Source organism: Protomyctophum parallelum (genome assembly GCF_964188405.1).
Source record: "Protomyctophum parallelum genome assembly, chromosome: 1".
NCBI classification, from domain to species: Eukaryota; Metazoa; Chordata; class Actinopteri; order Myctophiformes; family Myctophidae; genus Protomyctophum; species Protomyctophum parallelum.
The window spans coordinates 23,525,805-23,544,725 of NC_139697.1; the positions used below are offsets into that span (position 1 = coordinate 23,525,805).

The following is an 18,921-nucleotide window of genomic DNA, read 5'->3' on the forward strand; positions in this document are numbered from 1 at the left end:
TTGAGTTTGCCTTTTTTCATAGTTTGTATAACTACGGTATAGTAACTCTTAAACTGTCACTCAGAAAATGTACAAGCCCACAATGTGTCGCAGATTCTTAAACTCAGAATTAAGCAAAAGATGTGCAGTAATATTTTAGCAAGGAGGGGCAATGTGTCTAAAATCTAAATAAATTGAAACTTAAATAGCAAATGTCCTCTGCCCTTGTTTTAGACATTTGATTTACTGTCGCCCTCTAGTGACCATTAATGGTCATTGACATGTAGAGGGTGATGTAAAATCTGTTATTTCTGACTGCCTGACAGATTGGACCAGACGTAACAAATGGACAAAGCTAAAAGATACAGATAATTATATACAATTGGCCCCGTTAAAATCCGAAAGAACTTATCACCAGACATAACGCAACAAACTTGTTCAAACAGCTCACACTGCCACCAGCAAGACTCTTTAATTTTGATGCTCAAAGTGAGAGGACACATCCAACCTCACTGCTCTGAATAAAGAAACAAAAACATGGCGGAACAATGAAACGATAAAAGAAAGCACCCTTTACTCCATCCTCTTCCACACTAACTTGTAAAACGACTCCAGAAGAAAAAAATCACAATGCCATAGCGAATCCACGTAAATACTTGTCCAGATAGGCAACATGAGCACATGGTCAAATGGTTCCGGAGAAAATGTCATCCCAACACGACACATTCACAAAATCTTCCCTGGTACGAAAAAACAAACAGTCTGGAGAACAACCAAACATGGGGAATATCAAGGAGGCGCAAAACAAATAAATAGCACAATCAACCCACCTGAATGCCAATCCCAGAACCATGTTAAACATAAAAAATACCATTTTAATAGGCTCTAATGACAAAACGATACTCTTTTCGCAAACGTTATGCTAAACTACGTTGTGTACTGTACGAGTGGATGGAGAACGAACCAAAACATCAACACTTGGCACTTAAGAAATGAAATGACAGACGAAAACAGACAAGAAAAAAGTACATAGTTGTAAACAATAATATGCCAACTCTTGGGCATGATGACAATCAATCCGTTTGGTTGGCATTTGGCATTCTTTGAGCCTGTATAAGTGACTTGTACCATTATCTATTTGCTGTTGTTTTCCCTTTTGAAATGACAGTCTTTGAGCGTGACAGATCAGCTATAACAGGACCAAATCGATGACAAAGTATCTGATGTACAAGGTAACTGATCACATACTATGGAATTGGGTTTATAATTCCATACTGTGAATCCAATAGAGACGATAGTATCATGATTCAATGCTCGCCCTTTCCCATATGAGAACAAATCAAAGTTGGAGACACAGCGTTGACATTTTAGATCCCAGTGTCGGAGGGTAAATGGTCTCTTCCATCTTATAAAAGAGAAATTGCAAGGCACTGTGAAACTGCAAATGGGTAACAAACAGTTACCTTGACATCGTTTAAATCCAGTGGCTAATAAGATGGCCTAACAGGTTCTAATTTGGTCCAGAAGGATAGGAAATTGGTGCAGCAAACAGATGATCACTTAACATTTTGGCAGTACCAGGTCAAATCTATGTAACTTTGACTATATAATTGTAATTTATCCTTGAAATGTTAGTTATAAAAAAATAAAGTTTGGAGTCTGTGATTCCAGCAGCCGTGGACATACCGTATCGATGTTCAAAACAAAACTGAGGAACAAATGAAATGTCGATCTGTCCATAATACCAAAGTACAGCCATCACTCAGATGAAACGACTTCATCAAAAACAATCATTGATGTAAGTGGTGAGAAAAATTAAAAAAACTGAAAAAACATTACATTCGTCTACAGAGAACTTTACTAAAGAAAGACTTTACCTGCTGCGAGGGAAGAAAAACCAATCTGTCTGGAACTCAAAATTGTTTGTAGTAATGTATAGAGAGATAGAGAGAGAGAGAGGGGGGGGGGGGGGGGGGGGGGGGGAGTACTAAGAAAGTATGACAGACACTAAAGCTCAGTTTATACTCTGTGGTATGATGGTGTGGCTTGCTGACAAGATCAGCTCACAAGACACCGTCATGACGGAGTATAAGTGAGACATAAGCGATGTATGATGGTCCTCTGCAGACACACGTCCGACAAACGTGTCCCTTATCTTATCTTCACCGCTTTGTTTATTCGACCGCCAAACAGATCACATCATCTAAAATGGCTACATCCTCAAACACAAACAATACAAAAACATCTCAATACGCAGAAAAAAGAAGAAACAAAAGACTCATGTACGGATTGTTCACAACAATAACTCCAAACCGACCCGGTTCTCAAAACAGAAGCGAAACAGGGCCAAATTAACCTTCGCCATGAGGACTTTGCGTGTGTTTTTGTCTATCACTGTTGTCTGTTACAGTGCAACAAATTTGTCAGGGGGAAATAAACAACTGAACTTGACTGGAGAGCGTCACGAAAAAGAAGACCAAAAAAAAAGAACCTTCTGTCTGAGAAAACGTGTGTATGTCAGAGTCACTTCTTCAGGGGCTGGTAGACTGAAGCGTTAGGGTCCAAGGAGGACGGACTGTTGTCCATGAACTTGGACGAGTAGTGCGGGGCCACGATGGGGCTCCGGCTGCCGCCGTCTGTGGAGTAAGACAGACTGGGCATGACGGCCATCACCTCCGCTATCTTCTGCTTCAGGTCGGCGATCTCCTGCTCCCGCTGGTGTATCTGGCCTGGGGGAGGGAGACGTTAATGTACATCAGCCTTCATAAGCCCATTTGATTACATTTGTACACTCGCAGAGTTAAATAAACACACTAACATCCATGGGCTAAGGCAGCGGTTCCTAAACATTTTTGGCCGTGCACCCCCTGGTTACCTTCTGACCTCGCTGACGCACAAATTAAATATATGTGACATATTATTCAACATAATATGTCACATATTCTCTGGTGGTACACACCAGCTGCAGCCCTATAACCCATGGCTGAGAGGTCGGCTAGATGCAAAAAGTGTGTGGTTGCCTAGAGACAAGGCAGCCAATCAGGCCGATAGGTTGTCAGTACAGCCAATGAGAAACATAGGTCTCAACTACAGCAAGGGGGCGTGAAAGCACTGCAGAGAGAACATTGACCAGCTGTGCTACAGCTTACACAGCAGCTGGTAATAAAAAGACAAAAGTGGAATGAAATATTTATATTACTACAGGTAGTTCTTCTGACCAAGCCATTGGTTGAAATAGGCTACCCAGTACCCAGCCATGCTGTAATGGGCATGACAGCACACCTAGCCGTTAATAGAAGATTTGAGAACGGAATAATCACATTAGCAATAACATCAGTTGTACTGATTAGTGATTCGACTGAGTTTTGTCAGAGCAGCAGCATTATTGGCTTAGGAATGGAACAAAAAGGTCAGGTATATAAGCTCCTGTATTTTAACTAAATAAATAATACATGTTATTTATTATGGTAGACAGTACACGGAGAGCCAAATATTTTCTTCAGTATAAAAAGGTTGGGAACCAATGGTTTGGTGTACCTTGTGCTATTTCCAGCTGCCTCTTGGCATCTCCCAGGGCAGAGAACAGGTCCAGCTTGATTCTGGTCTCAGCACTCAGGCTGTTCTCTAGGTGCTGGGTCTTCTCCTGCATGGCCGACAACGCCGACATCAACACCTCTGTGTCTTTCTCGTTCTCTTTGTACTTCCGCAGCTCCTGTACAGGGAGGACAGGAGGTCGAGCAGGAAGGGAAGGAAGGAGGATTACCATGAAAGACATGTTCTTCTTAGACAACGTTTTCTTTTCTCATTATCAGTTTTTCTTATCAATTATTTTTACATTTCTAATCAAATTATCTTCTGTTAATTCCCACGTACCCTTGTACAGGGAGTCTCCTCTCAAAACATGTGCGTTGTTTTCACCTGAGAGTGAGGAGTTTCACCAGGGAGACATAACCAGATGCCATGACGCACCTGTAGGAGTTCTCTGCTGCTGCATTAGCAGGCTAGGCCCTCCCAGCTTGTCTTTTGAACACGGCCAATGGGCTCTATGCATACACGCCATTTTGGAAAGAACTTGGTCAAATTCCCTACTTCCTTCAAGGTATACGAAAATAAGGTACACCAATGTAATATTTGCTATCATGCAATTCCAGACGGCAGATTCATCGCACCATGGGAGCCAAACTACACCCGGAAGTTTGGTGGAATGCATTCGAGTCATTGAGAGCCCGGTGATCAACTCATAAACAAACAACATTTCTGAATCACTGTAAGGTAATCGCTTCTGGAAAATAACAGAACATTATGGTCTGCTGTGTTGATTTTCAATGTGAACGCATGTTTTTTTAGAGGTATCTAAAAAGCTAAAAGTACGTTTCTGAGCATACCAAGTACCGTTTCCTGTCTGGCAGCCAAATCTCGCGATACCTCTGAAACTATACTTGCCGCTTTTTAGATCCTCAAATAAAATGATGTGCTGTGCACATCGAAAAGCAAGTGATCAGAAAACAACCTGTGATATGTTTTCTTTTACATTCCTGAACAGATTATTTATATGACAAAGATTTCAGAATTAATGTTTGTTCACGAGCTTGTCCAGCCGACTCCATTCACTGCCATGTATTCATGGAACTTCCAGTGCGAGATTTGCCTCGCATGTAAATAAATTCCTTGACTTCCTTCACAAGGATGATACTAAAGAAGGGGCAGGGTGATGTTATTGTGCGTGTTAGCTCACTGGAAAGATTCTGCTATACCAGTGCGTCCCAGTGTCCTTGACTGGGTCCCAGTGCCCTTTAACTATCACTTGTGAACTATGATATCAGTGTCAGCTCACCAATGCGACCCGAGGAATAATTCTGTGCCAACTCTTCACTACACCCCTCAAACATAATTCAGTTCAGTTTCTAATCTCACCTGACACTTTCCCTCCAGATCTCTCATCTGTTCCTCCTTCAGCTTCACGTCCATGCTGAGCTTCTTGCACTCCGTCTCCAGGTCTCTGATTCGCTCACGCAGAGAGTCGGTACACTCGCCCCTGACAGTCAAGGTTGTCGAGGGTGACAGAGGAAACGGAAAAAAAGCAAGAGGCAAGTGCAGACATTTAGATTTTATGTAAACTTGTTGCTTTCCGGAAGAAACCACCTAACTCCATTTTTGAGGTTTTTGCATAACTCAATGCTATTGAACACCCTGTGTTGGTTAAACGTCTGTGTGTTGGTTAAAACAATATTGAACCGATGTAAAGTATTGAAAACTCCATTGGATCTGCAAACCATCTGCCAAAACAGCTAAATCCACCTGTTTAGCAATCTTTTTTTTATATATATAAATCAGTGCTATTGAACACCATTTATGTCCGTGTGTTGGTTAAAAGAATATTGAACCAAAGAAAAAAAAAAGAACTCCTAAATCCAGAGATATACATTTTATGTTAACAAATAATGACCCTCCCACACACCCCCACCAACCTGGTAGCGGCAGCCAAAGCCACAGCCCTGGCGGCGGTGGCGTCCTCCATCTTCTTCCTCTTCCTCTCGTCGGCCAGCTGTTTCTCGGCCAGGGTGCGAGCCTCCTGCTCGGCCTTGAGCCTCTTCTCCAGCTGGGAGACGGTCTGCTTGTCCTTCTGCTTGGCCTGCACCGCGCCATGGAGCCTGAGGTGTGGGGGCAACATACTGTATTAGTCACACAGGTGATAGCCTCGGAAACCCAGACGTTTTTATTTCCAGGGAGGGAAAAAAAGTCTGGGTCTGAGTTCACTTCAATTCGGCATAGAGTAGCGCAAACATTGCTCACTCTCTGCTGATTTCTGATTGTCTGCACCTTTGTAAAATTGACATACACACGCACACATGTACACCTCTCTCTCTCTGTCGCTCTAAGTAATTAGTCTCATGTCGCGCAGCTGCACATAGTTTCTCCCGGTGGATCCTGCCGGGAGCTGCCTATGCCATAAAAAGCATAGGTGAGTTCCAGGCTACACAGGTGAAAGCTTTAGCCCGTGATTACAGGCAGTGGTCAATAACAACAGTGATCGTCTCTCTAACTCGTACTGTGGCATTTTTCGGATTTAGGTCCTTGCAGACGGTGCGTCGGGAAAGGAAACGGTGGAGGTGAGATTAAACTAATTTAGACTGTACGAATGGAAGCATTGGAATGTTCCATTTGATTTTATCCCAATGAAAATGCATCACGTCTCTGTGTGTGGGTGTCCTGTCATGTGTACGTGTCTGTAATCCACGTAACTCGAGAATAGTTCCCCCCCCCCCCCCCCCCCCCCCTCCCCTCTCACTTGTTCTGCAGGAGCTCGTTCTCTTGGCTCAGTTGGCCCAGCTCCGAGCGCAGGCTGCGGTCCTGGCTGGTCAGGGAGGACAGGTGGCTCCGCAGCTCCGACTCCAGCTGTCTGCTGGCCTGAAGGTCTGCCTTTAGACGCTTCACATCCTGCTCCAGCCTTCACCGCCACCGACGATGTAGCAGGGAGGGAGAGAGGAGGATGCAGTGAGGGTGGGTGGGTGGGCATGTTAAGATGAAGGCACGGGGTCAGAATTTGAAACATATATGGGGAGGCCAGCAGGGACAGAGCGTGGAGTGAGTGTGCAAGAGACAGGAAGATGGAAATATATATATTTAAAATCACAATAACATTTTACAGTACTCTTTCTTTGTCTTTTCCATGAGATGCATCCCTAAAGCCAGATTTAACGCACAACTACAAAACATCACAATCAATTCACAACGACTGAAAGCTGAATGTATACACTAATACAGCAAATGTTTTTTGCGCTTAACCGAGTGCAAAGTCCTTTTAGCTCTCTATTTACTCTTTATCACTTCTTTTTCAAGTCTGAGTTTAGACACCCATTAAATGATTTTAAACCAAATGATGTAAAGGACAATAAAAACAAAGAGAAACTCATTCTCAATTTCATTGGTGTCACAATAGCCTCTTTTTTAATCATGCATGTTCTAGTTTATACAGTATGTCCCATGATTTATTAAGATATTATGATTAACCAAGGACATTTTTACATACATTGTATGCTTCAATTCTTATAAATGTATATTTCGTCAGTGTGTGTGCATGCATGCGTGCGTGTGTGTGTGTGTGTGTGCGTGTATGCTTGCCCGCGCCTTACCGCACTAGTGCGTCCGGCTTGCAGAGCTGATTGTTGGGGATGCAGTTCTCCACCGGGTCTTTCTGAGCCTTCCCGGCGTTTTTCTGCTTCTTGCCTTCGTTCTTATTGGACGAGGAGCCGGATGGCACGCTCCCATTGGTGGAGCTGTGGTTCCGGGGGGAGGAGTTAGAGACGCCGCCGCCACCTGCCCCTCCCCCTCCTCCTCCTCCTCCGCCGGCGGCAGCATTTTTGTAGTTCTTCCCCCCCGCTCCCGCCCCGCTCTCCTCTCTGGGAGCGTGCGTGTTGGCGTCGGCGTGCGTGTGCGCCGCGTCTCCCGCCAGGTCGTTGTTCAGCCTCCCCCCCGCCACATGGTTCTCCATGTACTCCACCTCCTGCAGTTTGGAGTCCAGCGTGTGTATAATGCTGTTGTTATTGATCCCCACTGTGTGCTGCTTTTTGCCCTCCCTGCCGTTACTGTCCCTGCCTTTCTCCCGGTACTCCAGCTCCGGCAGCGGGACAGGGGTCGTTGTGTTTTTCTTTCCGGGAGGCCCTCCGTTTTGGGACGATGCTGGCGCCGTGGCGTCCACCTCCGAGACCCCTTTAGCTAATGCCGCTACGGGGGGGGGAGAGGGCAGAGCAGAGGCATGGTTAGAAGGAGGAAGGGTTACCACTTTAACTGCCATGTATTCATTAACACTGCCAGTGGTGGTGGACAATGGTGGACAATCGTCTTTTCTTTCCCCCGGAAAATAAATGTTGTAACCACGATAATCGGTTCTTTAGTTACGGGCCGTTGAATAAAGCTTGTTTTGACCAAAAACACAATCTGGGAAAATAATCTGAGACAAACGATTCTGCAATTATCTCAAATAATTGTGATCATGCAATCATGTAGTAACTGTGACAGGCCTAGACACCATAGGCTTATTTTGCAGATTGGTTTCCCGTACAGGTTAAAACCTATAGAAGGGTAAAACAACATGGCAGGCTAGTAAGCAACACAGCTGCAGCTAATACAAGTAATAATGAATGTGGTTAAATTTACATAGGTGTGGAGTATTAATAACAAGAGTGAACATAGATTTAGGTGTGTCCAGACTCCAGAGCCATGGGTGTGCCAATGCGCAAGAACAATTTTGGCAATGCTTTGCACATTGGCACACCCAAATCTATCTACCACAAATATTATAATAGTTTTATTAGCTGGAGCTGTGTTGCTTGACGGTCATGTTTTTATGCTGCTGTCGTTTTTAGCATGATTCTTTTAAGGCTTAAATTACTAATGTCAACAACACATCACATGCGATGTGCTGTAATCTTGTAGATTTTTGTGAATGTTTGCTTATAATGATATGCCCACAATAGGGACGCTTGCTTTGTGCAACCTCAGGTAAAAAACAAAGGTTGAGCTGGAACACAGTGCAAAAACTACAAGTGAAAACCAACTTGGTGTCTTCTACATCTGCGTGAGAGGAAATAACTCTCCACCAGCAGATGGCAGTATATCATGATATATCTAATGGAGCCGAGCTTCAAAGCAGAGAAGACATGGATCATTTCTCAATACCATACTCAAAACTTGTATCCTTGAGAAGAATGATCGTGTCAAGTGAACTATTATTATATATTGAATTGAATTGAATCGCGATGCATTGGTAATCGAATTGTAGCCCTCTGAATCGGAATCGAATCGTCAGGTAGCTAGTTGTTTCCGCCCCTAGTGTGTGCACGTGTCTATGCAAGTATACATGACGTCTGTGTGCGTGTCTCACCCTCCTCTGCTTCTCTCTCCAGTCTCTGAAGCATCTGTTGCTCTGGAGGCAGAGCCTGCTGCAGGAGCTGCATGTAGAACTCGTTCTCCTTCTGCACCTCCTTCTGCTTCCTAAGACGCATCTTGTAGCTGACGTAGCTCTTGAAGCCGAAGCCCAGAGTCACCACCGGGTAGCCGATGCTGCGAGGTACAGAGAGAGAGAGAGAGAGAGAGATGCTAATGTTTCAACCTGGCACCATGACGGGCATGCTTCATGGTTAGAATCATGTGCCATCTGTATTAAGAGCTGGCTTCAAACTGTACAGCGATATAATAACAACAGTCTACGTTCCAACCCATGTGAACTTCTGTTATGTTTCTTGGATACCAAATATGAAAAAATAAGCCTCGTTTGTCAGCTGTTAGTTCAGCTAGATAGCTATATTGACCAGACTGAACTTCATAGTCCTGGAACATGAACACGTTGTTATACCTTTCAAGTCGGGAACACCTCTGTGACAGATTAGCTGTTTCTAGCTGTGCCGGTGTTTATGCAACACATTCTCATCCTTATTAAAGTACTTTTGGCGCCCTTGCTGATGCCGAGGATAACCTATTGCATCCTATGTTTACACTGAAGGAACGCAGACCACATCATGTCAACTCTAACTACAAGATAGCATTAACCATCTCATCTCCTAGTAACTATTATGGCAAGTACAAAACAATGCATACAGACAGACACTACATGAAACAAACAAGGTACTACTTTAAGTAGAAAAGATGGTTGCTTGAAAACCAAAGCTGCAACCATTTGTGATCTTGTTTTAGGTTTATTTTTATGCTGTGTTCCTTATGTAATGTTATGTAAATGTATTCCACTGTTTGTCTGTTTTCAGTTTTTGTGTTTCTTTGTGAGGACTGCGGATGAAAACTAGCATCTTTGCTAAATCCGGTGTATCTACGTCCATGTGATGTCCATTAATATGCATTGTCCTGTCCAAATAAACAAATAAAGTAAGTAAAGTAGATCACGATCATGACATTTTACTTTGGTTCAAAACTACGTTTCTGTTTTTCTAAATTTAGGCTTTGGCAACAAAATAAATCTAATCAATATAAATAATGTGCCATGGCTAAATGAAGGCCATATTTAATCTATACATCAGCGTATGACATGTGGGTCTTGCAAACACTATATACACCCACATACTGTAGTAATGCAGCGTATTAACCCCTCAAGTACATGTATGTGCCCTTGAGCATGGCATGAGTATATCTGACTGAACTAACTCTGCAATCTACGTACTGTATCATTAAAATAATAATAATAATAATACATACTGCATGATACTATATGGGAAAATACGGTTACAATACCAGTGAGCTGCGAATGGCCGACACAGGTCGACGTGAAAGTTTTTCAGGTCTTTGAAGCGGATGGCGGCTTCGATGTATACAAATAATATCCATAGCGATACAGTGGGTAGACAAACTCCTCTTTCTGTGGAGAAGTACAAAACAAGAAGTCAGCAGTCTGGGTTTGGCACTGCTGGAACCTGGCAACAAATGCATTTTAGATACTGAATCAGAAACATTTGACTGCCAAGTGTGCGGTTCATATAAGGAAACGGCTCTGGCATTTCTAATTAGTCTTTGAGATGAAATTGGCCATTTTTCACTGGCAGCTATATAGAGGATCCAATAAGAGAAACATTGGACTGACCTGTGTGCCAGACGTACTGGACCCATACGTAAGTACTGGCAGCGAAGAACAGCCATTGGACGGGGATGAAGAGGAGGCAGATGATGTCTGATGTAAACGCCACACACACAAAGAACACAGAGAACGCCTGGGTGGAAGAGAGGAAATCAGACAGAGAAGTCAATATGCAGCAAAACTGCATTCAGTAGATATGTATAACTAGCACACACTGCTCCTAATAGTTAGGATGGGTATGAAAATGCAGAGGACACATTTCACGTATGTGCAAGTACAGAACACAAATACCCCAACAACTATTATTATATTTTCAGCATGATGTGTTTTATACTGGAAAGTGGCAACTATGATGACTTGAGTTGATAATGCTGAATCTTCTTTTATCTTCTCACAAAGATGAATTTCATGCAACAATCTCAAGAGAAAGAAACACATGTGTGTTTGAAATTGACAGTGGTGGGATATATATAAATATAAAACAGTCTCAGACATGCACATGCACACACATACCAGTCCCTGGTATCTGAAGGAGTCGTAGACACTTCTGATGAAAAGCCAGAAGGGCCACAGGTACTCGAATCTGAACTCCAGCACAAAGTCAGCCAACAGCACCAACACCCACACCACCAGAAACTTCAGGTACAGGAATGTACTGTGGACACAAGAACAATCATTATTCTATGATGACCGTATAATTACTTTTATTACAAATAACCACTTTCAACTGGTATTTTGAGCACGTTGTCATTTTAATGATAATAATAAAAAAAGCTCACAAGTTGCAATGTGATGTCTTGTGAGCTTGTACCTATTTTTTTAATACGGCTTAATCTGTTACGCCTTTCATGAAGAGGGCAGCTTGTGTATGCTTCATGTAGTGAATTGAATGGCACATTTCTTTTAATATATATTTTTCTGATTATTTAAATAATGGAAAATTAATCATACTGTATTTACCACCTATACACCTGGTGATTTTAAAGGGGCAGAATTAAATAACTAGACTGCAAACTAATGAAGAGGCACATATAAATCCAGCCTTTCTGTGGCAATTATACAGTATGTATTTCCATTGCTACATTTGTTTGTTGAAGAGTATTATTATAGGTGAGAGAACCTTTCACCTTTAGAAACTACTACCCTTGAAGCCACCCGGAGTGAAGATGTTATTTGCATATGAATGAACACACAGGCAGAAATTTAAGCAACTTCATGTCTGGACATGTTCAATTTGACACAGCTGTTTGCACATCTTGATTTTTCATTGATTAAACAGCAGGCAAATGCACGTTCGATTCTGAGTTTTTTTTTTTAGCAGTGCCAAACCGCTCCAATATGAGTGACTGAGTGTGTATGTCTGTCTGCTGTCCGGCCGCTGATTGGGGTCGCATTCGGGTCACACACACTGTTAATGGATTTGATTGATATGTACAACTGTCTGTAATCTCGGTAACCTATTCCTATAGCCTACTAGTACTGCCCCTCTCTTTTTGTACTTCACACAGCCCGGTTCGGTTTACCTAAAATAGTATAAAGAGTCTGGTGGCTTTTTTATAATGATTCTGAACCTATAGGACGACCCACGCTGTGCTCAACAACCCCGCCATCGGCTTTAAAACGTGCGTGCCTCATCCATGTCGCCGTTGTCATTGTTATTGGTGTTCGCAGGTTAGAGGCTCACACTCCTATTAATTAAAAAATAAAACTATATTAGCTAATATTCCCACGTGGCATCGTGTATAATTTAACCGGGAAAAAAAGAATACATCTCATTTTCATGTTTTAGTAGCAATGAATTGCTTGTCTGATGAAGAAAGGACACATCTGGAGTCTGGACATAATGTCTTATACGAGGCCTAAAAACCCCTGTTCTCTCGTTCATTCAGAGGTCTCGTTCACGTCGCGTCATTGGCTACTTTGTTGCATGTCAAATAACGAAAATAGCCGATATACAAACAAATACAAGCTCACTTAAGATAGGCTATTTTTTTGCCGAATGTGCGCCATGAATTTCTGCCAAAACGTCTATTGTTTATTAAACGCCCATTATGTATGATATTCCCAGAACATATGGGGACGCTAGATGTTTTTCCATCAAGTGGATGAATGCGTGCACACATCACACACACACACACACACACACACACACACACACACACACACATACACTCATCATATATACCGTAACCACATCATACATATCCATAAACACACAACGACGCCATTGTTGTAGCACATAACCGTCCGTTAGGACCGTTGTGTTCCTTCCTACCTGCTATATATACCCTCGGTGATTCGGCTCCGTTTTAACGGCCGTCGGAGTTTGCTGCAGTCCGCATTGCGCCGCTTCATCCTCCCCCTGTTGATCCAACAATGAATTCCACGCCGGTAAATGTCTCGGGAAATGTCATATAGTCGACCCTTTTGATGAGCACGGCCCTCCCTCCCCCCCTTCAGTGGTCCTCCATTGTTGTTGTTTTATGAATACATGAAACAAAGAAATAAATAAAAACACAGTCCAAGAGGAGAGAGCCCCGCCCCTTTTCACGACACCGTCCGTGCGTCGGTGCGTGGCTTTTAGGGGCGTCGTGTGTGACGCCACCGCGTCGCGCACTGCCGTGAGCGCGTCGTCACAGGGGGGGAAACAACATGGCGGTGCCCGTAGCTGTAGCTTAATGTATTTTATTTCTCTCTTCTGGAGTTTCTAATATGGATATATTAAAGGTAATGAAGCCGCTTTGTTGTGTGTGGGTATCTGCCGTTGCTGTCAACGCTCTTTAACCAAGCTCCAGATCAAAAAGTGTTATGTTATGTACCGATAAGTTATAACATTGTGTTTATATTGGCTGCTGCATGCTTGCTACTCAGCCACGCTTGTTTTGCATGATGGATGGCACAAATATTCAAGGTTTTATTCGATACATCATACATACATACACGTACGCACACACACAAGAGTAAAAGTATTTGCTTTCGGTCGACGGTTCCTCAACACTCAACATTGTAGCAACACTAATGCACTAATGTACATACATGCAGTGTACATAATGCACAATGCAGAATTGTCTTGACTTAAGAACAGAAGTTACAGAACAGCAACAATAATCTTAAAGTACTACTAATGTAATGGCTATAAGCAAGCATGTACAGTAATTATAGCATTTATGTTCTTTTGAAGGTGCTACAAGTACACCCCCCCACACACACACGTGGATTCATGATTGTACCTAGCCCCACAAGCAGAACCCAATGGTACTGAAGTTTCTGACATTTTTGAGACCCAGTTACCATGGGGTCCTATTCCACTTCTACCCTGCCACCTGGTACGCGAACATAAATAAACATAAATACCATCGGTTACGTCGTTTCTGCGCCGTTTGAGGGCTTCTGTTCATTTGAGGGCTACTGATTCTGAGAGCTATAAGTACCTATAAATATCTCTGCGGAAGCCGTTAAGTATTTTTAATCTTTGTTTGACCGGTCGCTTTGATTCTTCTCTTTCTTCCTTATTTATTGACACCTCATTGTACCGTCTATCTGGCTAGCTAGTGGCTATGACAGAGCAGATCAGAGGCAGGAACGTAGCCACGCACAAGCCAACCCCGAAGCGGGAGGCGGTACAATAAACGGTAAATAAACAAGGAAGGAAGAGAAGAATCAAAGCGACCAAATCAGTCAAACAAAATACGGTTAAAAATACTTACCGGCTTCCGCGGCACAGGAGAATTCGCAGCGGTATCCGTTGTATATATAGCTCTCAGAATCAGAATCACTCAAACGAACAGAATCACTCAAACGCCGCAGAGATGACGTTTCCGACGATATTCATGTCTGTGTTCTATCATTTGCAAGGGAAAACACATTTCCGAACAGGGACCCCATGGGTCAGCCGGTTCGGCACGATAGATTGGGCTGACCCAGGGGGTTCCGAGAGGGGCTAATAGTCTCCATACATGGGGATATTCGACTAGTACGTCGGGCTATATGACATATCCGACTAGCACGTTGGGATATGACATGTCTAGTATGACAATCCCTATATTTTGTCCGGGTTGACCTAGTGCTGATATCAGATCGATGTGGTAGAACCCATATATGGATAGATCTTATTGGCTCAGTCATCCTGAAAAAGCATGAGCTCCAGTTAAAATATGATTATTTTGAGGTGACAACCCCAGGCCTACAAGATGATTGTTCAGACAAACCGTACTGGCCAGCTCCAGTAAGTTAGAGTAAACGTTGTCTGTTAATTTCCATTAAACTGGTTTGTTTTTCTACAGATGACGTCAGCCAAGGAAGAGATGACAGAGAAAACGGGACCATCCACCAAGGATGAAGAGGAGGGACCATCCACCCAGGATGAAGAGGAGCTGGTTAAGAAAGAGGACAACTCAATGGAAAAAGACGGGGAGGAAGAGGAGGGGTTGTTTGAGAAGGAAGTGCAGGGAGGAGGAGGAGGAGAAGACGACGAAGATGGAATGAATCAGGTGGCGAAAGAGGACAACGCTATAGAGACAAATGACGAGGAGTTGTTGGAGAAGCAAGAGGAGGGAGGAGAACATGTAGAGGAGGTGGAGCAGGAGGTGAATGAGAAGGGAGAAAAGAGGCTGTCGGAGGAGGAGGCAGAATCTCCCAAAATGATATCTGAAGGCAGTGATAACATGGAGACAAAACCGGTGCTGTCGAAGAAGCAGATTGAGAAGGCGAAGAAGGTGGAGGCACTCACGAACATCAACAATGAGGTGGTGAAGATGAGGACGGAGGTGAAGAGGGTGAGAGCACTGCTCATCAGGAAGCTGCTGCGTCATTTGGCCGACCTGAAGAAGAAGAAGGGCAATGAGACCGACCTGGAGAAGAACAAGAGGAGAGTTGACCGGCTACTGGAGGAGATCCGTCAGATGAAACGCCTCAGACCAGATCAGGTAGGTTTGACTGCATCTTGACCATTTAAACCCCTGTGGTCTTCGAGAACTGGACTTGATTTGCAACTTTTCTGTCACACAAGCAGGAAAGAGCCACATTTCACATGACCGAATAGTACAGGATAGCATATTTACTGCATCGACATCCACTACTAGGGACAAAGTTTAGGGTTCTTTATGAGCAAACTGGAAAATGACGTGACCCTGGGTGTGCTGCACTAATTAAATTAATATTTAATTGATTTGTATTTCATTTGTATTTCGATGGGTGTAATTGAGGATTTTTCTCATCATCAGGTGACTAAAAAAGCCTTGGGGAGTGAGTTCAACTTTGAAAAGGTGTGTAAAGACATAAATGCCACCATGGCTCAACGGGCCTTGGCGCGTATCGCCACTCACCCTCAGTTTAGCAAGAAGATTGATGTCATCAAAGCTGCCGTCAAAGCCTTCGACATGGAGAGGAAGAGGGACCAGCAAAAACATAAGATGACCCCTTTCCAGGAGGAAGAGGAGAAAAATGCATTGAAACAAAAGGAGCAAGAGACAGACGATGAGGAAGAGACGGAGGAAGTGGACGATGGCGATGAGAATGAATCCATTGGGGAGTTGTCTGAAACGGGCGCAGAGACAGCAGCTCCTGTAAAGGTAACGACAGAATCATCAGATCGGATAAGATCTGAATTTCTGCCTAAAACTGTTGCGTTTACAAAGAGTGTTAAAACGGCCTCTACGAAAAACTCAGACATAAAGGACATTTTGAAAGAAACACTGCAAGGTAAACCCACAGCGACGAAAGCCCCTGAGCAGAAACAAAATCCCAAGCCTGCTCCTAAAATGCAGCAGAGCAAAAAGGATAAGGAGGAGGAGGAGGAGGAGGAGGATGTAGAGGAGAAACAGAGTAAAAATGACAAAGAGGACAAAGTGGGTGATGAAGAGGAGGACGAGAGTGATCTGGAGTCAAGTGTTGAGGAAGAAAAAGAGTACTTTGATGACAGTACAGAGGAGCGCTTCCGTGAGCAGTCGGAGGGGAGCGGCGAGAGTGAAGATGACTTCTTTGTGGGAAAAGTGAGCATATTCAAAAAGAAGAAGAAGAAAGTCCACGCCACCCCGGATCAGAAAAGTCAAACCTCAGACGAGGGCCAGACTGATAAACCTCAATCTGAGCTGAACTATAAAGCAACATCTGTTTTCTGTAGCCTGTCGAGTTCCAAGCCCGGCAGGGGTGGACTGAGCCGGGATAGAGGCCGAGGCCGAGGTGGGGATAGATCCAGGGGCAGAGGAAGAGGGGGACACAGGGGTGGGGGTCCAGACAGGTTTTCCAGGGGCCCCACGTTCCAAAAGCAGGATGGAGGGGCCAGAGGGAAGCCAGAGTTCAAGAAGAGCGAACGTGGCTCTGTAGCCAAACAATTCCAGTCAGAAGACAAGGACAGGACCTTCACTGTGCGAGGGACGGGGCGGGGAAGAGGAGGTGAATCCAGGCAACAGGATCGCAGAGGACCCGGTGGATCTTCCCATCAGGCACCACAGCAGGCACTGCACCCGTCCTGGGAAGCCAGTAAGAAGAGGAAGGAACAGCAGGGGCAGATCGTGGCCTTTCAGGGGAAAAAGATTAAGTTTGATGATTAATGTGAATTGGTTCTCTATTGACCTTTTGAGTCAACATTGAAAATTCTGACCAACTGGCCACATTGTATATTGTCGGTGTCAGGTGGAAACATTGTATGTATGATAGTAGTCATTGCTAGAGTTAGCCGCAATTTGCAACTCTAGCTTTTTTTATAATGGAATGAATCTAGAGTTGTAATACCCTCCATTGACTCCCTACTCATCCAATTTTCATCTGCAATCTGCTTGTATTTAACAACTTTAAACTCACCAATATTGCAGCTCTAGGCCAAGCTTGAATTATCCTCTTTCAATCTGCCGAGCTTTTGTTTCATAAAAATCGACCGTAGACATGTTATGAGCTACTTTCTGTCAAGAAATTCTGTGCAGGTGATTCTTCTTAGTGTTGGAGTTTGGAAGCACTCGTTTTTATTAACGGGTCGTGCTGCTGCCTCCTGCATTATGTGCAAATGCGAAACAGGTGGTACATAGGGCTGTTCAGTGACTTACGACGAGTGCTTCCAAACTCCAGCACTTAGAAGAAATATCACCTGCACAGAAATTCTTGACAGAAAGTAGCTCATAACATGTCTACTGTGGATTTGTATGACACAAAAGCTCGGCAGATTGAAAGAGGATAATTCAAGCTTGGCCTAGAGCAGCAATGTTGGTGAGTTTAACGGCGTTTAATACAAGCAGATCGCAGATGAAAATTGGATAAGTAGGGAGTCAATGGAGGGTATTGCAACTCTAGATTCATCCCATTATAAAATAAATCTAATCTAGCAAATTGCGGCTATGCTAGAGTGTATGTTCACTTCAGTTAGTTCAGTAACGGGAGTCTCCATGTCTCTCCAGCTCTTTATTAATCAGAAACGGCATTTATCAAGACCAAAGGCAGGATACAGATTAAACAAGTGAAATTGGAAGTAATGACACAAGGAAATTATCAAAACGTTGATAATTAGGTACTTGATCCTGATTAGCTGAAATTGCAACCCACCTGAAAATGTATTTTATGTTTATTGAAGAGCTGCTGAATATATATATATATATATATATATATATATATATATATATAGCAATGATTACTATCATAGTGCTTTAACCTTTAACACCACAAATATTACATCACCTTCAACCTCTTAATGTGGCATCCCTATTTTGGCATAACCTTATAGGTGAAAAAAAAACATAGATTTTATTTTTTAAATAATGCAAGATCTACAAGCTCACCGTGCATCATGACAGCATGTAGATCAGTTATTTTTTGCTAACTTTGTGTAACTGATATATGACCATGGGGCATTAGTACTTTATTAAAAAAATGTAAAAGATTTAATATGCTGATACAAGATTTCTGCCCACAGGCGATAGCGACACAATCTGTTGGCTTGATTGAGAAGATGGGGAAAAATAACAAATTGCGCATGAACAAAATTATCAATAACATCACAAAGACCCACTGTGATTACTAAACGGTAGAATTATACAGTATTTTGTATAGTGGAGTTTCACTACCTCAATGTCATTATTCCTTGGAGTCCAAAATAAATAGTACACACGTGTATATGAGAATTGATCACATGATAGTTGATGCTAGCACATTCACTAGTTTTCAAGGACTCGGTCCAGCTCTACACAAATGGATATCAATATGTTATTTATACTAAATATGTATAATTTGAGAACATGTACGAATACTTTTTTTTATGGCTTATGTTAATTTGTAGCTCCAAAAAAGTCCAAATGGATGATCATCAGATCACATTTGTTTGTTTTTGCAACTTTTTATTATATATTCAATGGGACAACAAATGGGTTACCGCT

The 18,921-nt window shown here is 43.0% G+C and overlaps 2 protein-coding genes across 2 annotated transcripts; one reads left to right on the forward strand and one right to left on the reverse strand.

Annotated features, from left to right (window-relative positions):
• Positions 1-435: 435 nt before the first annotated feature.
• On the reverse strand, positions 436-12,985 carry maco1a (macoilin 1a). Its single transcript, XM_083768080.1, has 11 exons — positions 12,837-12,985; positions 11,075-11,216; positions 10,568-10,694; positions 10,222-10,345; positions 8,864-9,042; positions 7,113-7,704; positions 6,269-6,427; positions 5,448-5,630; positions 4,894-5,014; positions 3,517-3,691; positions 436-2,708 (listed from the first exon to the last, which is right to left on the reverse strand). Exons 1-11 carry the CDS (start codon positions 12,914-12,916, stop codon positions 2,503-2,505), a joined length of 2,088 nt encoding a protein of 695 aa, XP_083624206.1. The 5' UTR covers positions 12,917-12,985; the 3' UTR covers positions 436-2,502.
• A 214-nt stretch (positions 12,986-13,199) lies between these two features.
• srfbp1 (serum response factor binding protein 1) lies at positions 13,200-17,467 on the forward strand. Its single transcript, XM_083773659.1, has 3 exons — positions 13,200-13,288; positions 14,845-15,486; positions 15,784-17,467. Exons 1-3 carry the CDS (start codon positions 13,274-13,276, stop codon positions 17,110-17,112), a joined length of 1,986 nt encoding a protein of 661 aa, XP_083629785.1. The 5' UTR covers positions 13,200-13,273; the 3' UTR covers positions 17,113-17,467.
• Positions 17,468-18,921: the final 1,454 nt, after the last annotated feature.